This window comes from Salmo salar, chromosome 26 (assembly GCF_965601325.2).
Source record: "Salmo salar chromosome 26, fSalSal1, whole genome shotgun sequence".
Taxonomy (NCBI): Eukaryota; Metazoa; Chordata; class Actinopteri; order Salmoniformes; family Salmonidae; genus Salmo; species Salmo salar.
In genome coordinates, this window is record NC_138316.1 from 22,092,277 (window position 1) to 22,114,366 (window position 22,090).

Below are 22,090 nucleotides of genomic sequence, written 5' to 3' on the forward strand. Positions count from 1 at the left end.
TGCATCAGATGACCTGGCCTCCACAATCACCCCACCTCAACCTAATTGAGATGGTTTGGGATGAGTTGGACCGCAGAGTGAAGGAAAAGCAGCCAACAAGTGCTCAGCATATGTGGAAATTCCTTCAAGACTGTTGGAAAAGCATTCCAGGTGAAGATGGTTGAGAGAATGTCAAGATTTGCAAAGCTGTCATCAAGGCAAAGGGTGGCTACTTTGAAGAATCCAAAATATAAATATATTTTGATTTGTTTAAAACGTTTTTGCTTACTAAATGATTCCATATGTGTTATTTCATAGTTTTGATTTCTTCACTATTATTCTACAATATAGAAAATACTAAAATAAAGAAAACCCATTGAATGAGTAGGTGTGTCCAAACTTTTGACTAGTACTGTATATATATATAGTTTAGCTAAACAGACTAAACAGCCCCACCGGGTCACCACTGCTGATTTGATTTGATTTGTGTGGTTAAAAGGTCAGCCAAGCTTTTAGAAGTTTGGTTGTCCATGTGGGTTTATCGCTGATCGTGTATCATTCATTCAACTAAAGTTTGAGTAGCGGCCAACTGTGTGCGCGTGAGTGGATAAGAACAGTTGCAAAATGTTAACAACTCGTGGGAAGGGGAGAGAGAGAGTGAGTGGGAGTGAAAGAGAGGGAGAGAAGAGGAGGGTAAAAGAGGGAGCCACTTGTCCACGAGGAGTTTAGAGTACTTGGCACGATTTACCTCAGTAGCCATGGGGTCTCTAACTGGACCCTCGTGTCTGCTTCTGTTTTTCATGGTGACCCCCCAGACCCTGTACAGCACCCACGCGAATAGGATAATCACGGAGAGACCGGTCAGCGCTGATTCATCTGAGAGCGGTAAGAGCGCGCATCGCCTGTTCTGTTCTGCTCAGCACTAGTCAGAGGAAAACTGCAGGGTGGCCGATGCACGCGATACAGTATATGTCAGGAAAAGTGTGATGGTTTTTATTAACTTCTCTTGCAAAGAATCCTCAAACTATTCTAATTAATGCAGAACATTTCACTCTGCAATGTTATTTCATTTACAGTGGATATAGGCTAACATTTTAGCAGACCCTCTCATCCAGAGCGACTTATCATAATGAGTGCATACATTTTCATACTGGGCCCCCGTGGGAATCGAACCCACAACCCTTGCGCCATACTCTATCAACTGAGCCAGACTGGACTAACTAATTCGTTTTAAGCAGATACAACTTGTAAGTTGTCATCTGTTTCCTACATTCCATCTTAACTTGTAAATTGCTAAAATGTGATTAGCATTTAGGCTAAACAGCCGATAACATTCATTAGTAAATTATGCTATGCTATGTTTATTCAAATTAACCTATGCGATTTTTCTTTTTTCCCAATAAAATGAAGAATGCTATGGGATTCTGAAAACTGTAAGATTTTGTTATATTTCTGTCAGAATCCTATTTGGGAAAAACATCCTCAGCAAGGCTACAAGGCCTATATATTGAATAGAGATATTAGTTCTCCAATGATAGGCAATACAAATTTCAGTTCTCCAAATGATAGGCCATACAAATTTGTTTAGCCTATTGCATGTACAGGCTGTGGATATACACTGTCCCAATGTTGTGGAGTGCTACTGTATCAACAGACCTTTCAGCCAACCCCCTTGTCCCCCTTACACACTTGCATTCCAGTGCCATGGCGACCAGTCCTAAATAATTGTGTGCTTTTCTTTATTCCAGGGCTTGGGTTGAAGGAGCATTTTCTGATTGTTACACAGCACAATAGGCTGCGCAGCTGGGTCACCCCCATGGCCGCTAACATGCAAAAAATGGTTAGTTGCCTTGCCTGCCTTTCATTATATTTCTTGTGTGTGTGTGTGTGTGTGTGTGTGTGTGTGTGTGTGTGTGTGTGTGTGTGTGTGTGTGTGTGTGTGTGTGTGTCAGTTTGTCTGTCTGTTTGTCTGTCTGCCCCTCTGATTGGGGAGGATAGGCTGGTCCTAGCTCTATGATGGCAACTTCTACCCGGAGCTGTAAGCAAATGTAACTATGCTGACTGCCGTGCTGCCATACAGGCTGGCCCCTTTGAAACACATCACTGAGTTACATGGCTGCTGCTGCCTGCTGGACACCAAGGTCACCTGAAATAGAGCCCTGCCAGAAACCCTCCCCTGTGCTCTTTCCCATGCTCCCAATTACAGTTTGTCACAGAGTCTGTCTCTTGGTTAACCGAGCCCTCGGTAAAGGCCCTCCATTTGATCCATGATTTATAACACAACTATATATTATATCCAAAGGTACTGTACAGATAAGTTGAAATCGTATCCTCTTAAGTAGTCACAGTTCCTTCCTCTCTGAGGGTATCCCCATTTCCCCATCTCTAATAACTAAACATTGGCAGCGACACCAGAGATTTCTCACAGGGTATCTTCTGTTGAAACGTTGATATTCCCAACAGTGAGAGACAGTGGGGATCAGTGTGTGAATGTAGACAGTGCATGTTCCAGTCACAGGGGCACTGACATCACAGCTGTTCTGTATGGTGCTGTCTCTGTTTGGGTGTTAATGCTGAAGGCCATAAACACTGTGTGGGGTGGATCTGGGATCTGTCCCTGGGGCTCTGAGATAGATATATCTGTTAGACCAGGAGGATTACATACTGTGTCTCTCTGTCTCTACTCAAACTAACAGGCAGGATAGATGTTATATCAGTGTGTGTAGATGAAGTCAAAGGCAGCGCCTACCTGGTGGCTCAGTTAGATTTAGGGTTTCCTCACTGTTAGAATCGTTGTTTGCCCGCAGACTGACTAGTCATGTGAAAATTACAGCGACTAGTTGTATACAGTGCCTCAGAAAGTATTCATACCCCTTGACTTATTCTACATTTTGTTGTGTTACAGCCTGAATTCAAAATGGATTCCATTTATTTTTTTCCTCTCACCCATCTACACACAATATCCCATAATGGCAAGTGAAAACATGTTTTTAGAAATGTTTGCGAATGTATTGAAAATTAAGTACAGACATATCTAATTGACATAAGTATTCACACCCCTGAGTCAATACTTTGTAGAAGCACCTTTGGCAGCGATTACAGCAGAGAGTCTTTCTAGGTAAGTCTCTAAGAGCTATCCACACCTGGATTGTGCAACATTTTCCCATTATTCTTTTCAAAATTATTCAAGCTCTGTCAAATTGGTTGTTAATTATAGCTGGACAGCCATTTTCAGGCCATAGATTTTCAATTAGATTTAAGTTAAAACTGTAACTCAGACACTCACGGTTTCCTTCCTCTCCGGCATCTGAGTAAGGAAGGACGCCTGTATCTTTGTAGTGACTGGGTGTATTGATACACCATCCAAAGTGTAATTAATAACTTCACCATGCTCAAAGGGATATTCAATGTCTTCTTTTTTTAAATTTTACCCATCTACCAATAGGTGCCCTTCTTTGCGAGGCATTGGAAAACCTCCCTGATCTTTGTTGTTGAATCTGCGTTTGAAATACACTGCTCGACTGAGGGACCTTACAGATAATTGTATTTGTGGGGTACAGAGATGAGGTAGTCATTCAAAAATCATGTTAAACACTATTATTGCACACACAGAGTGAGTCCATGCAATTTATTATGTGACTTGTTAAGCACATTTTTACTCCCAAACTTATTTAGGCTTGCCATAACAAAGGGGTTGATTACTTATTGACTCAAAACATTTCAGCTTTTCATTTTTAATGAATATTTTTTAAATTATGGGGTATTGTGTGTAGGCCAGTGTCAAAATAATCTCAATGTAATCAATTTTGAATTCAGGCTGTAACACAAGTAAATGTGGAAAAAGTCAAGGAGTGTGAATACTTTCTGAAGGCACTGTAAATGAATCTTAACTGAACTTAATTGAACTAAATTGAAGAAGTTGTCGTTTTCAATCACTGATTAGGTAATGCAGACTAACAGACTCAGGGATAGTCTCATGATTTCCACTTAAACACTCAGATAAAGTGAGACAAAACAAGCATGTTACCCAAGGACTGAGTGAATAGTGTGGGTAGGCACTGTGTAGCCTGAAACAACAGGAATGTGTGACAAGCCTCCAATGATAATCCCCCTGTTTGTTGAGTCAATGAGAACCACTGGGCATTTTCTCCATATCTGATGCCATCTCTTTATCAGGGATCAAGGTAAGACCCAGATGCAGACTGTCGAAGTAACAATGTTTATTGTGGCACAGGGGCAGGCAAAGACAGGCATGAGTTGAAAATCCAGGGTAAGGCAAAGGTACAGGACGGCAGGCGGACTCAGGATCAGGGACAGGCAGTTCAGTAATCCAGAGGTGGAGCAAAGGTACAGGACGGCAGGCGGACTCAGGGTCAGGGACAGGCAGAGTTCAGTAATCCAGAGGTGGAGCAAAGGTACAGGACGGCAGGCGGACTCAGGGTCAGGGACAGGCAGAGTTCAGTAATCCAGAGGTGCGCAAAGGTACAGGACGGCAGGCGGACTCAGGGTCAGGGACAGGCAGAGTTCAGTAATCCAGAGGTGGAGAAAAGGTACAGGACGGCAGGCGGACTCAGGCGGGCGGGTACAGGGTCAGGATAGGCAATGGTCAAAAACCAGGAGGACGAGGAAAGAGGCTGGGAAATGATAGGCGCTGACAGGAAAAACGCTGGTAAGCTTGAATGAACAAGATGAACTGGCAACAAACAGACAGAGAACACAGGAATAAATACACAGGGATAATTGGGAAGATGGGCGACACCTGGAGGGGGGTGGAGACAAGCACAAGGACAGGTGAAACAGATCAGGGCGTGACACTATTACTGTGCCAGTGTAACAGTGTAGGTTCCGTCCCTCTCTTCGCCCCAACCCGGGCTCGAACCAGGGACCCTTGCACACATCAACAACTGACACCCACCGAAGCATCGTTACCCATCGCGCCACAAAAGCCGCGGCCCTTGCAACGCAAGGGGAAACCCTACTTCAAGTCTCAGAGCGAGTGACGTCACCGATTGAAACGCTATTAGCGCGCACCACCGCTAATTAACTTCTCTAGGGCCAGTGGGACGAAATCGTCACACCTACGTAACAGCCAGTGGAATCCTGTGGCGCGTTATTCAAATACCTTAGAAATGCTATTACTTCAATTTCTCAAACATATGACTATTTTACACCATTTTAAAGACAAGACTCTCGTTAATCTAACCACACTGTCCGATTTCAAAAAGGCTTTACAACGAAAGCAAAACATTACATTATGTCAGCAGAGTACCCAGCCAGAAATAATCAGACACCCATTTTTGAAGCTAGCATATAATGTCACATAAACCCAAACCACAGCTAAATGCAGCACTAACCTTTGATGATCTTCATCAGATGACACACCTAGGACATTATGTTATACAATACATGCATGTTTTGTTCAACCAAGTTCATGTTTATATCAAAAACCTGCTTTTTACATTAGCATGTGACATTCAGAACTAGCATACCCCCCGCAAACTTCCGGTGAATTTACTAAATTACTCACGATAAACGTTCACAAAAAACATAACAATTATTTTAAGAATTATAGATACAGAACTCCTCTATGCACTCGCTATGTGCGATTTTAAAATAGCTCTTCGGTGAAAGCACATTTTGCAATATTCTAAGTAGATAGCCCGGCATCACAGGGCTAGCTATTTAGACACCCACCAAGTTTAGCCCTCACCAAAGTCAGATTTACTATAAGAAAAATGTTATTACCTTTGCTGTTCTTCGTCAGAATGCACTCCCAGGACTTCTACTTCAATAACAAATGTTGGTTTGGTTCAAAATAATCCATAGTTATGTTCAAATATCCTCTATTTTGTTTGTGCGTTCAAGACACTATCCAAAGTGTAAAGAAGGGTGACGCGCACGACGCATTTCGTGACAAAAAATGTCTAAATATTCCATTACCGTACTTCGAAGCATGTCAACCGCTGTTTAAAATCCATTTTTATGTCATTTTTCTCGTAAAAAAACGATAATATTCCGACCGGGAAAGCGTGTTTACGTTCAAAGAGAGAGAAAATAAAAACATGGGATCCCCTCGTGCACGAGTCTCAGTCTGATGGTCCTCTGATCGGCCACTTACCAAAGGCGATAATGTTTTTCAGTCAGGGGCTGGAATTACATCATTCAGCTTTTTCCCGGGTTCTGAGAGCCTATGGGAGCCGTAGGAAGTGTCACGTTACAGCAAAGATCCTCAGTTTTCAATAAACAGAGCCAATAAGCTCAAGGAATGGTCAGAGAGGGCACTTCCTGTACAGAATCTTCTCAGGTTTTTGCCTGCCATATGAGTTCTGTTATACTCACAGACACCATTCAAACAGTTTTAGAAACTTTAGGGTGTTTTCTATCCAAAGCCAATAATTATATGCATATTCTAGTTTCTGGGCAGTAGTAATAACCAGATTAAATCGGGTACGTTTTTTATCCGGCCGTGTAAATACTGCCCCCTAGCCCTAACAGGCTAACTAGCCATTTCACATCGGTTACACCAGTCTTATCTCCCTTATCTCCCGCTTACATTGCATAAGGACAGATGACGACAGAGGACAATCAGTGGATAATGAAACACACAACGGTGGGGTTGAATAGTATGTCCTAGAGGCCTAATGGCCGTTTTGTCCAAAACCGTGACTTATCATAGATTGTATTCTCAAAGCCAATGTATACAGATAAAGCAGAGTTCCTACATTGCTGCTAAGCATCTGCAAACTGCACATAGCTGATAACACGTAATGAGAAAAAGAGGATGAGGATATTATCATACTGCATTCAGGACTGTGGTATTACAGGTAATTTGCTTGCGAAGGCCGATGGAGGAATCCCGGGCGAGCTGAAGAAGCATATTAAGGAGCTTTACTGATAAACGCTTAAAAGGCTCAGGGCTTTAGCTGCGTTTGTGATTCTCTTTGAGGAATTTCCACCCAGGCAGAGCAGCAGGCATGGTTAAGCGCTGTCTCATTGTGTCGGTAAAGATATTATAGTGTGGCCCCGCAGCAGCCTCCCTCTTCTCCCTCTTCTTCTTCTCTTCAGGAGATAAAAGAGCAGCGCTTCACACAGTTTCACAAATGAGGCTCCTCTCTCTCTGTACTCAGTCCATGCCCCCTGGAGGTTCACCTAGGGCTGAGGAAGCCTGTCTGACAATAGGAGGTACTTTGCTTCAAATACAGAAATGGAAATTAAGTATTTTCTTTTGGTGTAAGACAGGAGAGGGAGGCGTTTGTCTACTCATTGTAGAAACTCATTTTCTCGTTGTAATGATGTCATTTCGAGTTTTGCCTGCTGGGTATGTGTGAGAGAATGTGTATAGGCTATGTGTGCGTCTGTAGCTAAGTAATTTACAGTACTTTAGGTCAAAGTTCAACCCACTTAATGTCTCCACTTAGTTGAGGGCTCCCACGGCTAAAAGACTGTTTTGAGTGGGCATGAAAACATTGCCTGGGAAACAGTGTTCCTGCTGATTGTCACTTTGCTATTAAAAGCTCTGTGCTGTCTTGCCTTATTTTATGGACTGCACTCCTTGCCAACATCAATTCCTCAGCTATAAGTTGTTAACTTTACGGACCATAACAGAGTAAGACTAAACACACTCCTATGTCTGGTCTTTGCTTCACTCCTGTACTTACTTAATTCCTTGCGCTGATGCATTGTGACGTGAAAATGGAACATTCAAGAAGGGGACTTGCCCAGTGACCCTGCTCCCCTCTGGCGGCATCAGCGTGCGCTGATGATTTTGACCAAAGGACATCAGGGGGAACAATGTGCTCAAAGGGGCTTAGCGCAGACTCTTAATTAGCTATCACTCCCCTGACATCGGGACATGCCTCCATTCATCAAACAACAAATGTCCTATGATGAGGAAGTAGTGCTAATGATGAAGTTAGTCCTACAGGAAGCAATATCATTCTTTCCAAGCTCTTTATAGTATGGCATGTATACTCCCATACACTGGGCCTGTTGTATTCTCTCCAATGTTTTCATGTGTCAGTCATAAGACCTTCATCTGAGTTTTAGTAGGTATTTTCCTTAATAAATTGAAACACATGGCTCCAGTTAGTGTTTCTGAGTATTGAGGATCTCTTACTTCACTGCAAGGTTGAATAATTGACAAATGGGTTAGTGTTCCCTTTTAGAAGGCCCTTAAATATTAACACAAATGTGCCAGAGGAAGATTAACTTAAAAGGTGACAAGATGAAAACTCCCCTCTTTTCACCTGTCAGTGGACCCATTCAAAGCCACTGTGGAGGAAATTACACTGATTTGTTTGGCTGTCTCATTCTGTCTCCTCTCAAAGGGGGGTGTTTTTTATAACACACATTCAGGTGAAAACACCAGCTGTGAGCTCTGCTGAGTACACACAGGCAGGCTGTGAGCTGTGGCTATCAGTAGGACAGGAGTGGCCTGGAGAGTCTGTTTGTGTTGGGGTCCTCTCAAGGTGATGGAAGGCTGGCAGAATCTCTGAGGAGCAACATTGAGAAGGTGTGGAAAGATGCGACTGGTGGGGGCTGTAGTAATGGTGAAGGAGAAGAGATGGGGGTCAGTGAAATGGAGAGATGGTTGGATGTTGATGGCCTGGCAAAATTTTAGATCTCTCTGAAGAGCGAGTGGGAGTCGGATAGCTTTGCATGACATCCCACTGATGTGTGCCAGGATACCCTCTTTCCCTCCCCCTTTCCTCCCCCTCTGTCCCCTCTCCCCATCTCTGAAACAGGACCCCTTCTTGGGGGGCCAGTCGTGAAACGACATATGTGGAAACACCGCCCTTTCACGCTCAGGTCCTGAGTGCTGACAGCTATCTCCACGGTAACTGGCTGCGGTTGCCGGGGCAGCTCACGCTGAGAGGAGACATTCTGCTACCATTCGACGCGCACAAGACGAGACAGGGGTCAAACAGCTTAGTCAATGAGCCACTGTCCGTCTCCCTGTCCTAACAGAGGCAGAGGCTGCCTCATCAGTTCCTCATCAGCAAAACAGAAGAATCCACACTGTTTATATGCTGCTTATACAGTGCATTCAGAAAATATTCAGACATTTTCCACATTTTGTTACGTTACAGCCTTATTCTAAAATGTATTAAATTTAAAAAAATCCTCATCAATCTACACACAATACCCAATAATGACAAAGTGAAAACTGTTTTTTTGAATGTATTCAAAAATATGTATTCAAATGTATTCAAAAAGAAAAAAACAGGAATACCTTATTTACATAAGTATTCAGACTCTTTGCTATGAGACTCAAAATTGAGCTCAGGTGCATCATGTTTCCATTGACCATCCTTGAGATGTTTCTACAACTAGATTGGAGTCCACCTGTGGTAAATTCAATTGATTGGACATGATTTGGAAAGGCACACACCTGTCTATATAAGGTCCCACAGTTTACAGTACATGTCAGAGCAAAAAACCAAGCCATGAAGTTGAAGGAATTGTCCGTAGAGCTCAGAGACAGGATTGTGTTGAGGCATAGATCTGGGGAAGGGTACAAAACATTTTCTGCAGCATTGAAGGTCCCCAAGAACACAGTAATATATCCTCACGTACATTTTTTACAAATTTGCAAACATTTCTAAAAGCCTCTTTTTGCTTTGTTATTATGGGGTATTGTGTGTAGATTGATGAGGGGAAAAAAACTATATAATCCATTTTAGAATTAGGCTGTAAAGTAACAAAATGTGTAAAAAGTGAAGGGGTCTGAGTACTTTCCGAATGCACTGTATGCTTATAAATGTGTCTACCGGGACACTGTTTAGACACTCAGTTCTTCATCTGCCTCAGTGCCTTGTGTCTCTTTAGTGGGCGGATATCCCAACTCAGTACTTGATACTGACAGGCCCATCATGTCTCTGACTGTACTGTGTCTTTAAGCATAACCCTGTGAGTCTTTATGTGGTAGCAGGCTCTGTGCTATGAGAGGAGAGAATGGTAATAGGTGTGTGACGTTGGGGTTTCATTTGATCCCTCCACTTTGAAGACACACAACTTTCACCAGACCAGGGCATTATTAAAGGACGCTAACCCATCCAGACTTTCCCGCCTGTGGCCCCTACCCCCCATCCCCCATTTACCCCTACACTCCACGACCCCTTCTCCAACTCCCCTTACATCTCTCTCCCCCTACATCCCAGTCCACCAGTGTGTCTGTCTCTCCTCTCATAGTGAGAGGAGAGACATAGAGGAGCTCAACGGGTGTAACTTTTGTTGACAATTTCGATACCTTTTGAAAACAAAACATGTTTTATAAGGAGGATGGGATCCCCCGAAATCATTTGGGTTCCTGGATCCTTTCACAGCATTATAAGGCTGCGTTGAGACAATGACTTATCAATGTCCCAAGCCCAGCTCAGTTACTCCCTACCATTGTGACACTGAGTTGTCATAATGCTTCAGCAAATGTACATTATAGCAGGGGCATTGGTAGACAATGTAACTAACCTAATTTATGCCCCTCTAACTGACTTTTCTGATCCTACAGCTAATGTATGCATTATGCAGTAATCATGTACCTATGATGAGATTTATACTGTTAGGACTGAGGCAGAGTGCCCTAGTAGGAAGTCCACTGTGTGCAGCTCACCCTGCACTAACATAAATAACATGAGCATATCTACTTCTGCTAAGTTTTCCAGTAAAGCAATGAAAACAAGTAAGCATTCTAGAAAAGTGCTCAAAATAGCTCACGTTAACATATGTAGCTTAAGAAACAAGGTTCATGAAATCAATATGACATTCATATTCTGACTATCGCTGAAACTCACTTAGATAATACCTTTGATGATACAGTGGTAGCAATACAAGGTTATAACATTTACAGAAAAGACAGAAATGCCAATGGTGGAGGTGTTGCTGTTTTATATTCAGAACCACATTCCTGTAAAGCTTAGAGAGGATCTCATGTTAAATACAGGTCTTCACAGTCCCCAAGTCCAGAACAGACTATGGGAGGCGCCCAGTATTACATAGAGCCATGACTACATTCCATATCAAGTAACTGATGCAAGCAGTAAAATTAGATTTAAAAAACAGATAAAAATACACTTTATGGAACACATGTGAAGAAACACTAACATAGGCACAGTCGCATGCATACACACACACGAAAACATACTCACTATACACACACACGCACACATGGATCTTGTATTGTAGATATGTGGTAGTGGTGGAGTAGGGGCCTGAGGGCACACAGTGTGCTATGAATGTATTGCAATGTTTTTAAAATTGTATAACTGCCTACATTTTGATGGACCCCAGGAAGAGTAGCGCTAATGGGGATCCATAATAAATACAAATACAGGTCTCATAGGCCACCTTGCTTAGCCGGAATCCTCCCCTAAGTGCACCAGCTTTGAAAGCAGAGATCACCTTTCAGCCTCCCAGGGTGTTCGCTGTTCACCATCCTGACTGTGTAGTTTATTTAGGACTGTCCTGTTTAAGATCAGGTACCATCACATGGCCAGTGCTGGCCTTTAGCGATGGATAGCACACTCGCTGTTGTTGATCTATTTAAGGCCTATGAGGATGAGATAGTATACTCAGTGACCTAATGGTCAGCTGGCAGAGCAGCAGAGTCACTGTGCCATGGTCTGTGCTCATACAACCTACTTTATTTCTCTCTCTCTCATACAAACTGTCATTTTATCGATCTCCCCATCAGTCCCTGCCCAAATACTGTATCCATTTTAGGCTATAGATTTCCAGAGCTCTGCGACTAAGTCTTCAGAAGAAACCTTGGAGGCTAAACAATAGGAGGCTAAATGGAGAGCCTGGCATGGGAGTGTCCCAAAAGCAAAATGTGTCCCTGAAAAAGAGCCCTTCAGGTCACAAAGAGAGGAAGTCGGTCTGTCACCCTCAGTCATGGGAAGGTAGTTCCCCATTGTATTCGTTTAAACGTGTGTGTGTGTGTGTGTGCGTGTGTTGTCTCCCCCCCTTCCCCATATCTGTAGGACTGGAGTGAGAAGCTGGTCAAACTTGCCCAGGAGAGGGCGAAGTCCTGCCACACAGATCCCACTCCTCAGGACCAACCGCTCCGCCACATTGGCTGGAACACCCATCATTCAGCTCATGCCACCAGCTCATTTGCTGAGGTCATTGACTCATGGTTCGAGGAAGGGCGGGACTACATGTACCTGAGTGGGCAATGCAGAGAGAATGCTACCTGCCAACACTACACACAGGTAATGGTTAACAGTACTGGATCTGTCAACTGTGCAGCAACCCTAAGTAACTTTGTCAAAACAAGAAGTCTCAGTTCAACTCTCAATTCAATTTGGCTAATTGGCGGGATTGAGTTTGTGTTGCCCATATGCCAATACACTGTGTCGCCAATATACTCCCTCTCTCACTCTGTTTCTCTCTAACTCTGTCTGTCTCTCTCTCTCTGCGGTAGTTGGTGTGGGCCACCTCCAGTAACGTGGGCTGTGCCAGACAGTTGTGTCTGAGGGGTGATGCTCTCTGGGAGCTGTTTGTCTGTGCATACTCCCCTGGGTAAGAACACTACTAATATACCTGATGTCAGACTTCTCTTCCTGTTTTAGAACTCAGCCTTTGTGTGTGTGTGTGTGTGTGTGTGTGTGTGTGTGTGTGTGTGTGTGTGTGTGTGCGCGCATATCCGTGTGTGTGATATGTCTCTCTGCAGGGGTAACTGGGAGGTGAATGGGAGGTTGGTGGTGCCCTATGTGGCTGGTTTCTCCTGTTCTCTCTGCACCTCTTCCATGTCAGGCTGCTTCAGACTGTGGGACCATGTGGGAGGACTCTGTGGTGAGACCCCTATAGAGAACGCTCTCATTCATTAAAGGTAGACTCAGTGATATTATGTTGCCACGAGCAGCACCACAGATATTGCGATGAGTGAGAGTACCTGCGCATGTGCATGGGTTTGCTTCACACTGTTACAGTGGTGACGTTTAGCCTCGCACTTCAACGCTCTTAGTTGTTGCGGAAATTGACCCACTATGCTGTTTATTTTGTGAACCTATGTCATATAAATTAGTCTATCTTTAAATTAGTGAAAAATGTTAGCATTTTAATCATATTAGCTGTTCCTTACTCAAAGTAGTATCTATTTCAACCAACGCTGTTCTCTACAGATTCTTTTCTTCAGTGCACTAAAAGCGACGTATCACCTCTATTGAGGATGACAGTTCATTATCTATTTTGAGCCAAAGACGTTAAGTGTATTTTTTGCCTCAGTTAAAGTATTGTCATGTGAAGGGGTTTTCACTTAATCCGGTTTAACAGTATAGCCAACACTTAACCACTTACCATGCAATGATGGCCTTGTCAGAGAACAAGCCCCAACTGGAGGCTAAATGTATTCATGGTAAAATGAAGACTTTTAAGCATAGGTATTTAGAAAATTGTATCTGTGTTCCAGAGACCCCCAGGAACCCATGTCGTATGAGCTGTGGGCAGCATGGTCGTCTGAACATCTCTTCCTGCCAGTGTCATTGTGGACCTAGGTTCACCGGACGATTCTGTCAGGGTACCAATCTATGTGCCTGTGTTTACCAGTCTGACAGTCTACTACAGTCATTATTCTCTCTGTGTGTCTGACTAGCCATGCTCTGCAGTGTGTGTTCAGGTATCTCTGTAGGCACATCATGGTCGATATGCTGTATGTGACTGTGTGTGTGACTGTGTTTCAGTGCGCTGCAGTGTGAAGTGTGTGCACGGCCGCTACAAGGAAGAGGAGTGCTCCTGCAAGTGTGATGTTGGTTATGGGGGTGCTGAGTGTGCAGGTGAGTGTGATGTTGGTTATGGGGGTGCTGAGTGTGCAGGTGAGTGTGATGTTGGTTATGGGGGTGCTGAGTGTGATGTTGGTTATGGGGGTGCTGAGTGTGATGTTGGTTATGGGGTGCTGAGTGTGATGTTGGTTATGGGGGTGCTGAGTGTGATGTTGGTTATGGGGGTGCTGAGTGTGATGTTGGTTATGGGGGTGCTGAGTGTGATGTTGATTATGGGGTGCTGAGTGTGATGTTGGTTATGGGGTGCTGAGTGTGATGTTGATTATGGGGTGCTGAGTGTGATGTTGGTTATGGGGGTGCTGAGTGTGATGTTGGTTATGGGGGTGCTGAGTGTGATGTTGGTTATGGGGGTGCTGAGTGTGCAGGTGAGTGTGATGTTGGTTATGGGGGTGCTGAGTGTGATGTTGGTTATGGGGGTGCTGAGTGTGATGTTGGTTATGGGGGTGCTGAGTGTGCAGGTGAGTGTGATGTTGGTTATGGGGGTGCTGAGTGTGATGTTGGTTATGGGGGTGCTGAGTGTGATGTTGGTTATGGGGGTGCTGAGTGTGATGTTGGTTATGGGGGTGCTGAGTGTGCAGGTGAGTGTGATGTTGGTTATGGGGTGCTGAGTGTGATGTTGGTTATGGGGGTGCTGAGTGTGCAGGTGAGTGTGATGTTGGTTATGGGGGTGCTGAGTGTGATGTTGGTTATGGGGGTGCTGAGTGTGATGTTGGTTATGGGGGTGCTGAGTGTGCAGGTGAGTGTGATGTTGGTTATGGGGGTGCTGAGTGTGATGTTGGTTATGGGGTGCTGAGTGTGATGTTGGTTATGGGGTGCTGAGTGTGATGTTGGTTATGGGGGTGCTGAGTGTGATGTTGGTTATGGGGTGCTGAGTGTGATGTTGGTTATGGGGTGCTGAGTGTGATGTTGGTTATGGGGGTGCTGAGTGTGATGTTGGTTATGGGGTGCTGAGTGTGATGTTGGTTATGGGGGTGCTGAGTGTGATGTTGGTTATGGGGGTGCTGAGTGTGATGTTGGTTATGGGGGTGCTGAGTGTGATGTTGGTTATGGGGGTGCTGAGTGTGATGTTGGTTATGGGGGTGCTGAGTGTGATGTTGGTTATGGGGGTGCTGAGTGTGATGTTGGTTATGGGGGTGCTGAGTGTGATGTTGGTTATGGGGGTGCTGAGTGTGATGTTGGTTATGGGGTGCTGAGTGTGATGTTGGTTATGGGGTGCTGAGTGTGATGTGCGTTATGGGGTGCTGAGTGTGATGTTGGTTATGGGGTGCTGAGTGTGATGTTGGTTATGGGGGTGCTGAGTGTGATGTTGGTTATGGGGTGCTGAGTGTGATGTTGGTTATGGGGGTGCTGAGTGTGATGTTGGTTATGGGGGTGCTGAGTGTGATGTTGGTTATGGGGGTGCTGAGTGTGATGTTGGTTATGGGGGTGCTGAGTGTGATGTTGGTTATGGGGGTGCTGAGTGTGATGTTGGTTATGGGGGTGCTGAGTGTGATGTTGGTTATGGGGGTGCTGAGTGTGATGTTGGTTATGGGGGTGCTGAGTGTGATGTTGGTTATGGGGTGCTGAGTGTGATGTTGGTTATGGGGTGCTGAGTGTGATGTTGGTTATGGGGGTGCTGAGTGTGATGTTGGTTATGGGGGTGCTGAGTGTGATGTTGGTTATGGGGGTGCTGAGTGTGATGTTGGTTATGGGGGTGCTGAGTGTGCAGGTGAGTATGTATGTGTGTGGGAATCAGGGTTGGGGTCAATTCCATTGAAATTCCAGTCAATTCATGAGGTACATTGAAATTCCAGTTCTTTAGTGTTTGAATTTAAATGGAATTGACCCCAAACCTGGAGGGAATAAGTTTATGTCTCACCATTACTTTAAACCAGAATGAACCAGACTCCTATCATCATTGTATCTAAGCCAATGCACCCTCTTTTCTATTAAGCTTCAGCCTGATTAGATTCAAGTTGTATCTGCTAGTTTGAGCCAGTATGGATTCCAATGTTTACTGTGTTATCAAGCCATATGCATCTCAGGGGTTTTTCTTGTTTGGGCAAAAGACCGTCCTCCGTCCTCTCTTCTCCGTCCTCTCTCCTCTATCCTCTCTCCTCCTTGACCTGGAAACCGATAAGTGATCGAGTGGTCGAGCAGTGTGTCAATTCGTCAGTAGGAAGAGTGTCCTCCCCTCCTCGATAGCCACCTTTCATCGAGAATACTTGTGTATCCACCGCGGAAGAGTTTTGAAATCTGTCACACCCCATTTGAATCAGCTTTTGTTTTGTCAGAGACTAAGAACATGCACACATTTAAAAACAATATGCTTGTTTTATCTATAAAATATCTTCGACTACTAACTTAATTTGTTTTGATCACTTTACACATTCATTATGGGATCCACCTCTGTAAACCTAATTTGCCTATTGACGCACAAGTGGAGAAGGACCGTCTCATTTCAAGAAAGCGCATTTTCATCCCCGTTCACTTTGCTTGCCGACTCTCCTCGATTAACTTTGATGTTTTCAAAAGGAGGTGAGAGAGGACGGAGGAGAAAGGACGCAGGAGTTGAGAAAATCCAAATGATAAAAGGTGTTTATTGTGACCAGAAGGGACTGCGGTCTGTACATTGAGTTTGAGCCAAGATGGATGGTCAGTGCCAGGTGTCTCCTTTACTGAGGTCTAATGTGTGTTGCTCATGTTTCTGTAGAGAAGCAGCAGTTTCCCTTCCACAGCTGTGACGTGAGGATAGATGGAGAGTGCTTCATGGTGTCTCCAGAGGTCGACACCTACTATGGAGCCAAGACCCGCTGTCAGGTTAGAGAGAGAGAAAGAGTGAGTGAGTGAGTGAGTGAGTGAGTGAGTGAGTGAGTGAGTGTAACCCATGTTGTGGTGTGTGTTTGGACCCCAGGAGCGAGGGGGGATTCTGGCCCAGATCCACAACCAGAAGGTTCAGGACATGCTGGCATTTTACCTCAGCCAGCTGGAGACCAGCAACGAGGTCACAGACCCCGACTTTGAGACACGTAACTTCTGGATGGGTACGTCACTTTCACTGTCCTTCTCTACGTACAGCCAAATAGCTTAGACAGACTGACTTTGGGAGTTTGCATGAGCAGCACTGAGATGTCTAAAGGTGAGAAGGTTGTGTGTATTGTGTCCAGGGCTGACATATAAACCTCTGAAGGACTCTTTCCGCTGGGACTCAGGAGAAAACCCCACATACAGCAGCTTCGCCTTTGGACAGCCTGACAACCAGGGGTGAGAGAGTCATAACTTTTGACAACTTAATGATAATAGTAACAACAATTATAACTTTTTATTATCATGTCATCTTGTTGAATGGATAATCATAAAATAATATTATTGTAGTCAGAATCTACAGTAAGCAGGTGGAATGAGGCACTGCACATGCGACTCCACTGTATTTTTCACTGGTATGAACATATTGATACCATCATGGTTATTCTATACTGTGTGGAACACAGGTATAGTCTCACGTAGCCGAACATCATCACCTCACCCTCTGTCAGGAGGAGAGAAGCCTGGGCCCATACCCACAAAGCATCTCAGAGTAGGAGTGCTGATCTAGGATCAGTTTTTCCTTTTAGATCAAAATGAATATGATTATATGGACAGATCCTAGATCAGCACACCTTATCTGAGATGCTTTGTGGATACGGGCCCTGGACATTGAGGCTACTGTGTTTGAAAGCAGAACTGTTATTTTCTGTCTGACCACCAGATGTCTCTGTGTCCCTTCTCTCCATCTCACTCTTCCTCCCTCTCTCCTCTCCCTCGTGTCTCTCTCCCTACAGCTTTGGGAACTGTGTGGAGCTGCAGGCATCCAGCGCCTTCAACTGGAACGACCAGCGCTGTAAAACACGCAACCGATACATCTGCCAGTACGGTGAGAGAATACAACTCTATGAGAGACAGAGACAGAGAGACAGAGAGAGAGGTGAAAAGAGAGGGAGGGAGAGAGAGGTGGAGAGAAACACACACAGCAGCTCGTAAAAAAATCCTGACAGACATAGAGGAGTTCAAACACTATTGGTAGAAGTTACCCATACACACAGATCTAGGATCAGCTTACTATCCACAAATCCTACCCTTACCATCACAGGAGAATACACAAAACTGACCTTAGATCAGCATGCAAGGGAAAGACATCAGGACCCTAAATCTTTACCTGGTCTCTCTCGCTGAGGGATGATGGAGTCAAAGTGAGTGTTCAGTATAAAACCCGAGCAGAGAACAACAAACACATCACAGCCCTAACTCTTGATCTGGGTGCAGTGTTTACCGTCTGTGTTTATGAGGGAGAGGCTGTGCGACACGGCCCACACATTTTAATGATACACTCAGCTGGAATCAATGGCACTCAGGGCTCCTCATAAAGAGCCTTCTAGAGATCGATATACGTCAGGCCTACAATGGCACCAAGTGTCTAAACACACACACACATTTCTCCCCTCTGTAATTCACCCGTGTGATGGAGTCAGAATTGGAGGCTGGTATTGTTTGTTTGGTTTTGGTTAATTGTGTGTGTTCTAGGCAGGTGGCGAGCTCTGCAATCTCATATTGATCATCCAGGGCCATCCTAATCCAGTCAGTGTTGCTGGACATTTTTAACAGCTCACCGTTTAAAGCTCTGAATCTCCTGGTGCCGATTGATGGAAAACCATCGGTTCTCTCTTCTTATAGAGAGAGGCCTTTGTGTAAAGAGGGGTCAGTAAAGAGGATTGGAGAGGAGTGTGTGGGTGGGTGGGTGGGTGGGGGTGTGTGAGTGTATGTGTGTGCGACCAGAGCTCAAAGTGGAGTGATAAGGCTGGTGAAAACAGAACACATGAGAACACAGCTGGACTAGCTGGGATCATGTTTTACTCTATCCCCTCTACACAAGCACTCTAAAACAAAAGATTCATTGGAGCAACAAAGAGTGAAATGAATGGATTTGACTGTGATTAATAGCTCACACACACACACACACACACACACACACACACACACACACACACACACACACACACACACACACACACACACACACACACACACACACACACACACACACACACACACACACACACTCTCTCTCTCTCTCGTACCCCCCTGAAGGTATAATTGTGAAGCTGCATTGATGTGCTCTGTTAATTGGCAATAAAATTATAAGTGGAAAGCACAGGGAGCCTGTGGGATCCACACAATTACCCAGATACACAGAGTGTGTGTGTGCGCGTAAATATAGATATTTTTTAGAGAGGTAGGGGTGTAGCTGTTCCAGTGTTCTGCACCATGGGAATTGTGTTTTAGGCTAGAGTCACATCTGTTTGTATCCTACCCTCCTACCCCTATACTGTTTGGGGTTCCATTTTGGGCCCTCATTGCCCAAAATGAAAACTAGGCCCAATGAGAGATTACTAGGAAATAGTTTTGTGTGCGTGTGTGCATGCTTGTTTGCACTCATGTATGTATGGTGTGTGTGTGTGCACGTGGGAATGTTGAGTATGTGGGTGTGTACAGTGTGTGTGGTGTGTGTGTGCACGTGGGTGTGTACAGTATGTGTGGTGTGTGGGTGCACGTGGGTGTGTACAGTATGTGTGGGAGCATGTGGGTGTGTACAGTCTGTGGTGTGTGGGTGCACGTGGGTGTGTACAGTATGTGTGGGTGCACGTGGGTGTGTACAGTATGTGTGGTGTGTGGGTGTGTACAGTATGTGTGGTGTGTGGGTGTGTACAGTATGTGTGGTGTGTGGGTGTGTACAGTATGTGTGGTGTGTGTGCATGTGGGTGTGTACAGTATGTGTGGTGTGTGGGTGCACGTGGGTGTGTACAGTATGTGTGGGTGCACGTGGGTGTGTACAGTATGTGTGGTGTGTGTGTACAGTATGTGTGGTGTATGGGTGTGTACAGTGGGTGTGCACAGTGTGTATGGGTGTGTACAGTATGTGTGGAGTGTGGGTGTGTACAGTATGTGTGGTGTGTGTGTACTGTATGGGTGTGTACAGTATGTGTGGTGTGTGGGTGTGTACAGTATGTGTGGTGTGTGGGTGTGTACAGTGTGTGTGGTGTATGGGTGTGTACAGTATGTGTGGGTGTGTACAGTATGTGTGGTGTATGGGTGTGTACAGTATGTGTGGGTGTGTACAGTATGTGTGGTGTGTGTACAGTATGTGTGGTGTATCGGTGTGTACAGTATGTGTGGGTGTGTACAGTATGTGTGGGTGTGTACAGTGTGTGTGGTGTATGGGTGTGTACAGTATGTGTGGGTGTGTACAATGTGTGTGGTGTGTGGGTGTGTACAGTATGTGTGGGTGTGTACAGTATGTGTGGTGTATGGGTGTGTACAGTATGTGTGGGTGTGTACAGTATGTGTGGGTGTGTACAGTGTGTGTGGTGTATGGGTGTGTACAGTATGTGTGGGTGTGTACATTATGTGTGGTGTATGGGTGTGTACAGTATGTGTGGGTGTGTACAGTATGTGTGGGTGTGTACAGTATGTGTGGTGTGTGGGTGTGTACAGTATGTGTGGGTGTGTACAGTATGTGTGGTGTGTGGGTGTGTACAGTATGTGTGGTGTGTGGGTGTGTACAGTATGTGTGGTGTGTGGGTGTGTACAGTATGTATGGTGTATGGGTGTGTACAGTATGTGTGGTGTGTGGGTGTGTTCAGTATGTGTGGTGTATAGGTGTGTACAGTATGTGTGGTGTATGGGTGTGTACAGTATGTGTGGTGTGTGGGTGTGTACAGTATGTGTGGTGTATGGGTGTGTACAGTATGTGTGGTGTGTGGGTGTGTACAGTATGTGTTGTGTGTGTGTGCATGTGGGTGTGTACAGTATGTGTGGTGTATAGGTGTGTACAGTATGTGTGGTGTATGGGTGTGTACAGTATGTGTGGTGTATGGGTGTGTACAGTATGTGTGGTGTGTGGGTGTGTACAGTATGTGTGGTGTGTGGGTGTGTACAGTATGGGTGTGTACAGTATGTGTGGTGTGTGGGTGTGTACAGTATGGGTGTGTACAGTATGTGTGGTGTGTGGGTGTATACAGTATGGGTGTGTACAGTATGTGTGGTGTATGGGTGTGTACAGTATGTGTGGTGTGTGGGTGTGTACAGTATGTGTGGGTGTGTACAGTATGGGTGTGTACAGTATGTGTGGTGTATGGGTGTGTACAGTATGTGTGGTGTATGGGTGTGTACAGTATGTGTGGTGTGTGGGTGTGTACAGTATGTGTGGTGTGTGGGTGTGTACAGTATGGGTGTGTACAGTATGTGTGGTGTGTGGGTGTGTGTCTATAGCCTCCTCTGCTGTGTTGTAGAATATTAATGTCCTTTGCACACTCACGTCTGAATGGCGCGCATGCTACGATTACTGGGGATTTGGGATATAAACCATACCATTTATTCCCTCTACTCTGTCTGTCTCTATTACTCGTGTGTGTGTGTGTGTGTGTGTGTGTGTGTGTGTGTGTGTGTGTGTGTGTGTGTGTGTGTGTGTGTGTGTGTGTGTGTGGTGTGTGTGTGTGTGTGTGTGTGTGTGTGTGTGTGTGTGTACGTCCACAGCTCCAGAGCACATTGCCCTGTGGGAAGCTGGCCGGTGATGAACTCGGCACTCGAGGGTGGAGAGCACAGCATTGGAAGGGTTGGGGAGGCGGGTCGTTTGGGCCGTTCGTTGGACCCGGTCTGGGTGTGTCAAGCAGAAGCTGGTCTTATTGGTCTTATTTCATCCAGTGTTTTTCACGCCAACCCTTGTTGCACATATCCCCTGTTGCTGGTCAGGACTGGGCCTGTCTAACCAGTGTAGGAAAAAAGCACACAATGGGAGAACTTCCAAACCAACAGAGTTTGAGCTCAACTGTAGATGGTCCATGGCAGCACACATCTGTGTTTTGTACTGTACTGTTTTTTGTATTGCATATTATTTTTTTCAGACTTAGCTAAATTATGATTCATTTGTGATGTTTGCCATAACTGCCTCCCTGCATTGTCAGTTTGATTGTACAATTCTCCCCAAAGCACTGAATGTTCAGTACCATGACAACCACTATTCTTGCTTTCTCAATCATCCAGTAAGTGAATTAAAATGGTTTGCTACAATGTGTTGTGGGGTATTTTTCCAGACTGGGTAATTCTATTGGTCTCTGTGTTTGTGAGCATGAGAGTGTGTATGGTTTTTAGTGAAACTTTTGTGTTCTAGTATGTGAGTGTTTGTTTGGAATAGTTTGTGAGCGTGGCACTGTGATGTGTCCTACACTAGTTTGGGAAGAGGCCAGTTTTACTCCTGTGTGTTGGGAGCATCTCTGAGGTGACATCACAGACAGTGTCCAGGAATACCTATGGACCAGGGA

General features: G+C 45.0%; 1 protein-coding gene across 1 annotated transcript; it reads left to right on the forward strand.

Moving 5' to 3' along the window:
* Nucleotides 1–629: 629 nt before the first annotated feature.
* On the forward strand, nt 630–21,839 carry LOC106587388 (C-type lectin domain family 18 member A). Its single transcript, XM_014175741.3, has 12 exons — nt 630–864; nt 1,728–1,819; nt 11,958–12,188; nt 12,401–12,498; nt 12,650–12,771; nt 13,388–13,495; nt 13,659–13,751; nt 16,450–16,556; nt 16,651–16,780; nt 16,904–17,000; nt 17,558–17,649; nt 21,306–21,839. The coding sequence occupies exons 1-12, from the start codon at nt 738–740 to the stop codon at nt 21,341–21,343; spliced, it is 1,335 nt and encodes a 444-aa protein (XP_014031216.1). The 5' UTR covers nt 630–737; the 3' UTR covers nt 21,344–21,839.
* Nucleotides 21,840–22,090: the final 251 nt, after the last annotated feature.

Coding starts and splice junctions, on each gene's coding strand:
- LOC106587388 (XM_014175741.3), top strand. CDS start 738: ATGGGGTCTCTAACTGGACCCTCGTGTCTGCTTCTGTTTTTCATGGTG. Junction 865..1,727: donor CGCTGATTCATCTGAGAGCG/GTAAGAGCGCGC, acceptor TCTTTATTCCAG/GGCTTGGGTTGAAGGAGCAT. Junction 16,781..16,903: donor GACACGTAACTTCTGGATGG/GTACGTCACTTT, acceptor TATTGTGTCCAG/GGCTGACATATAAACCTCTG.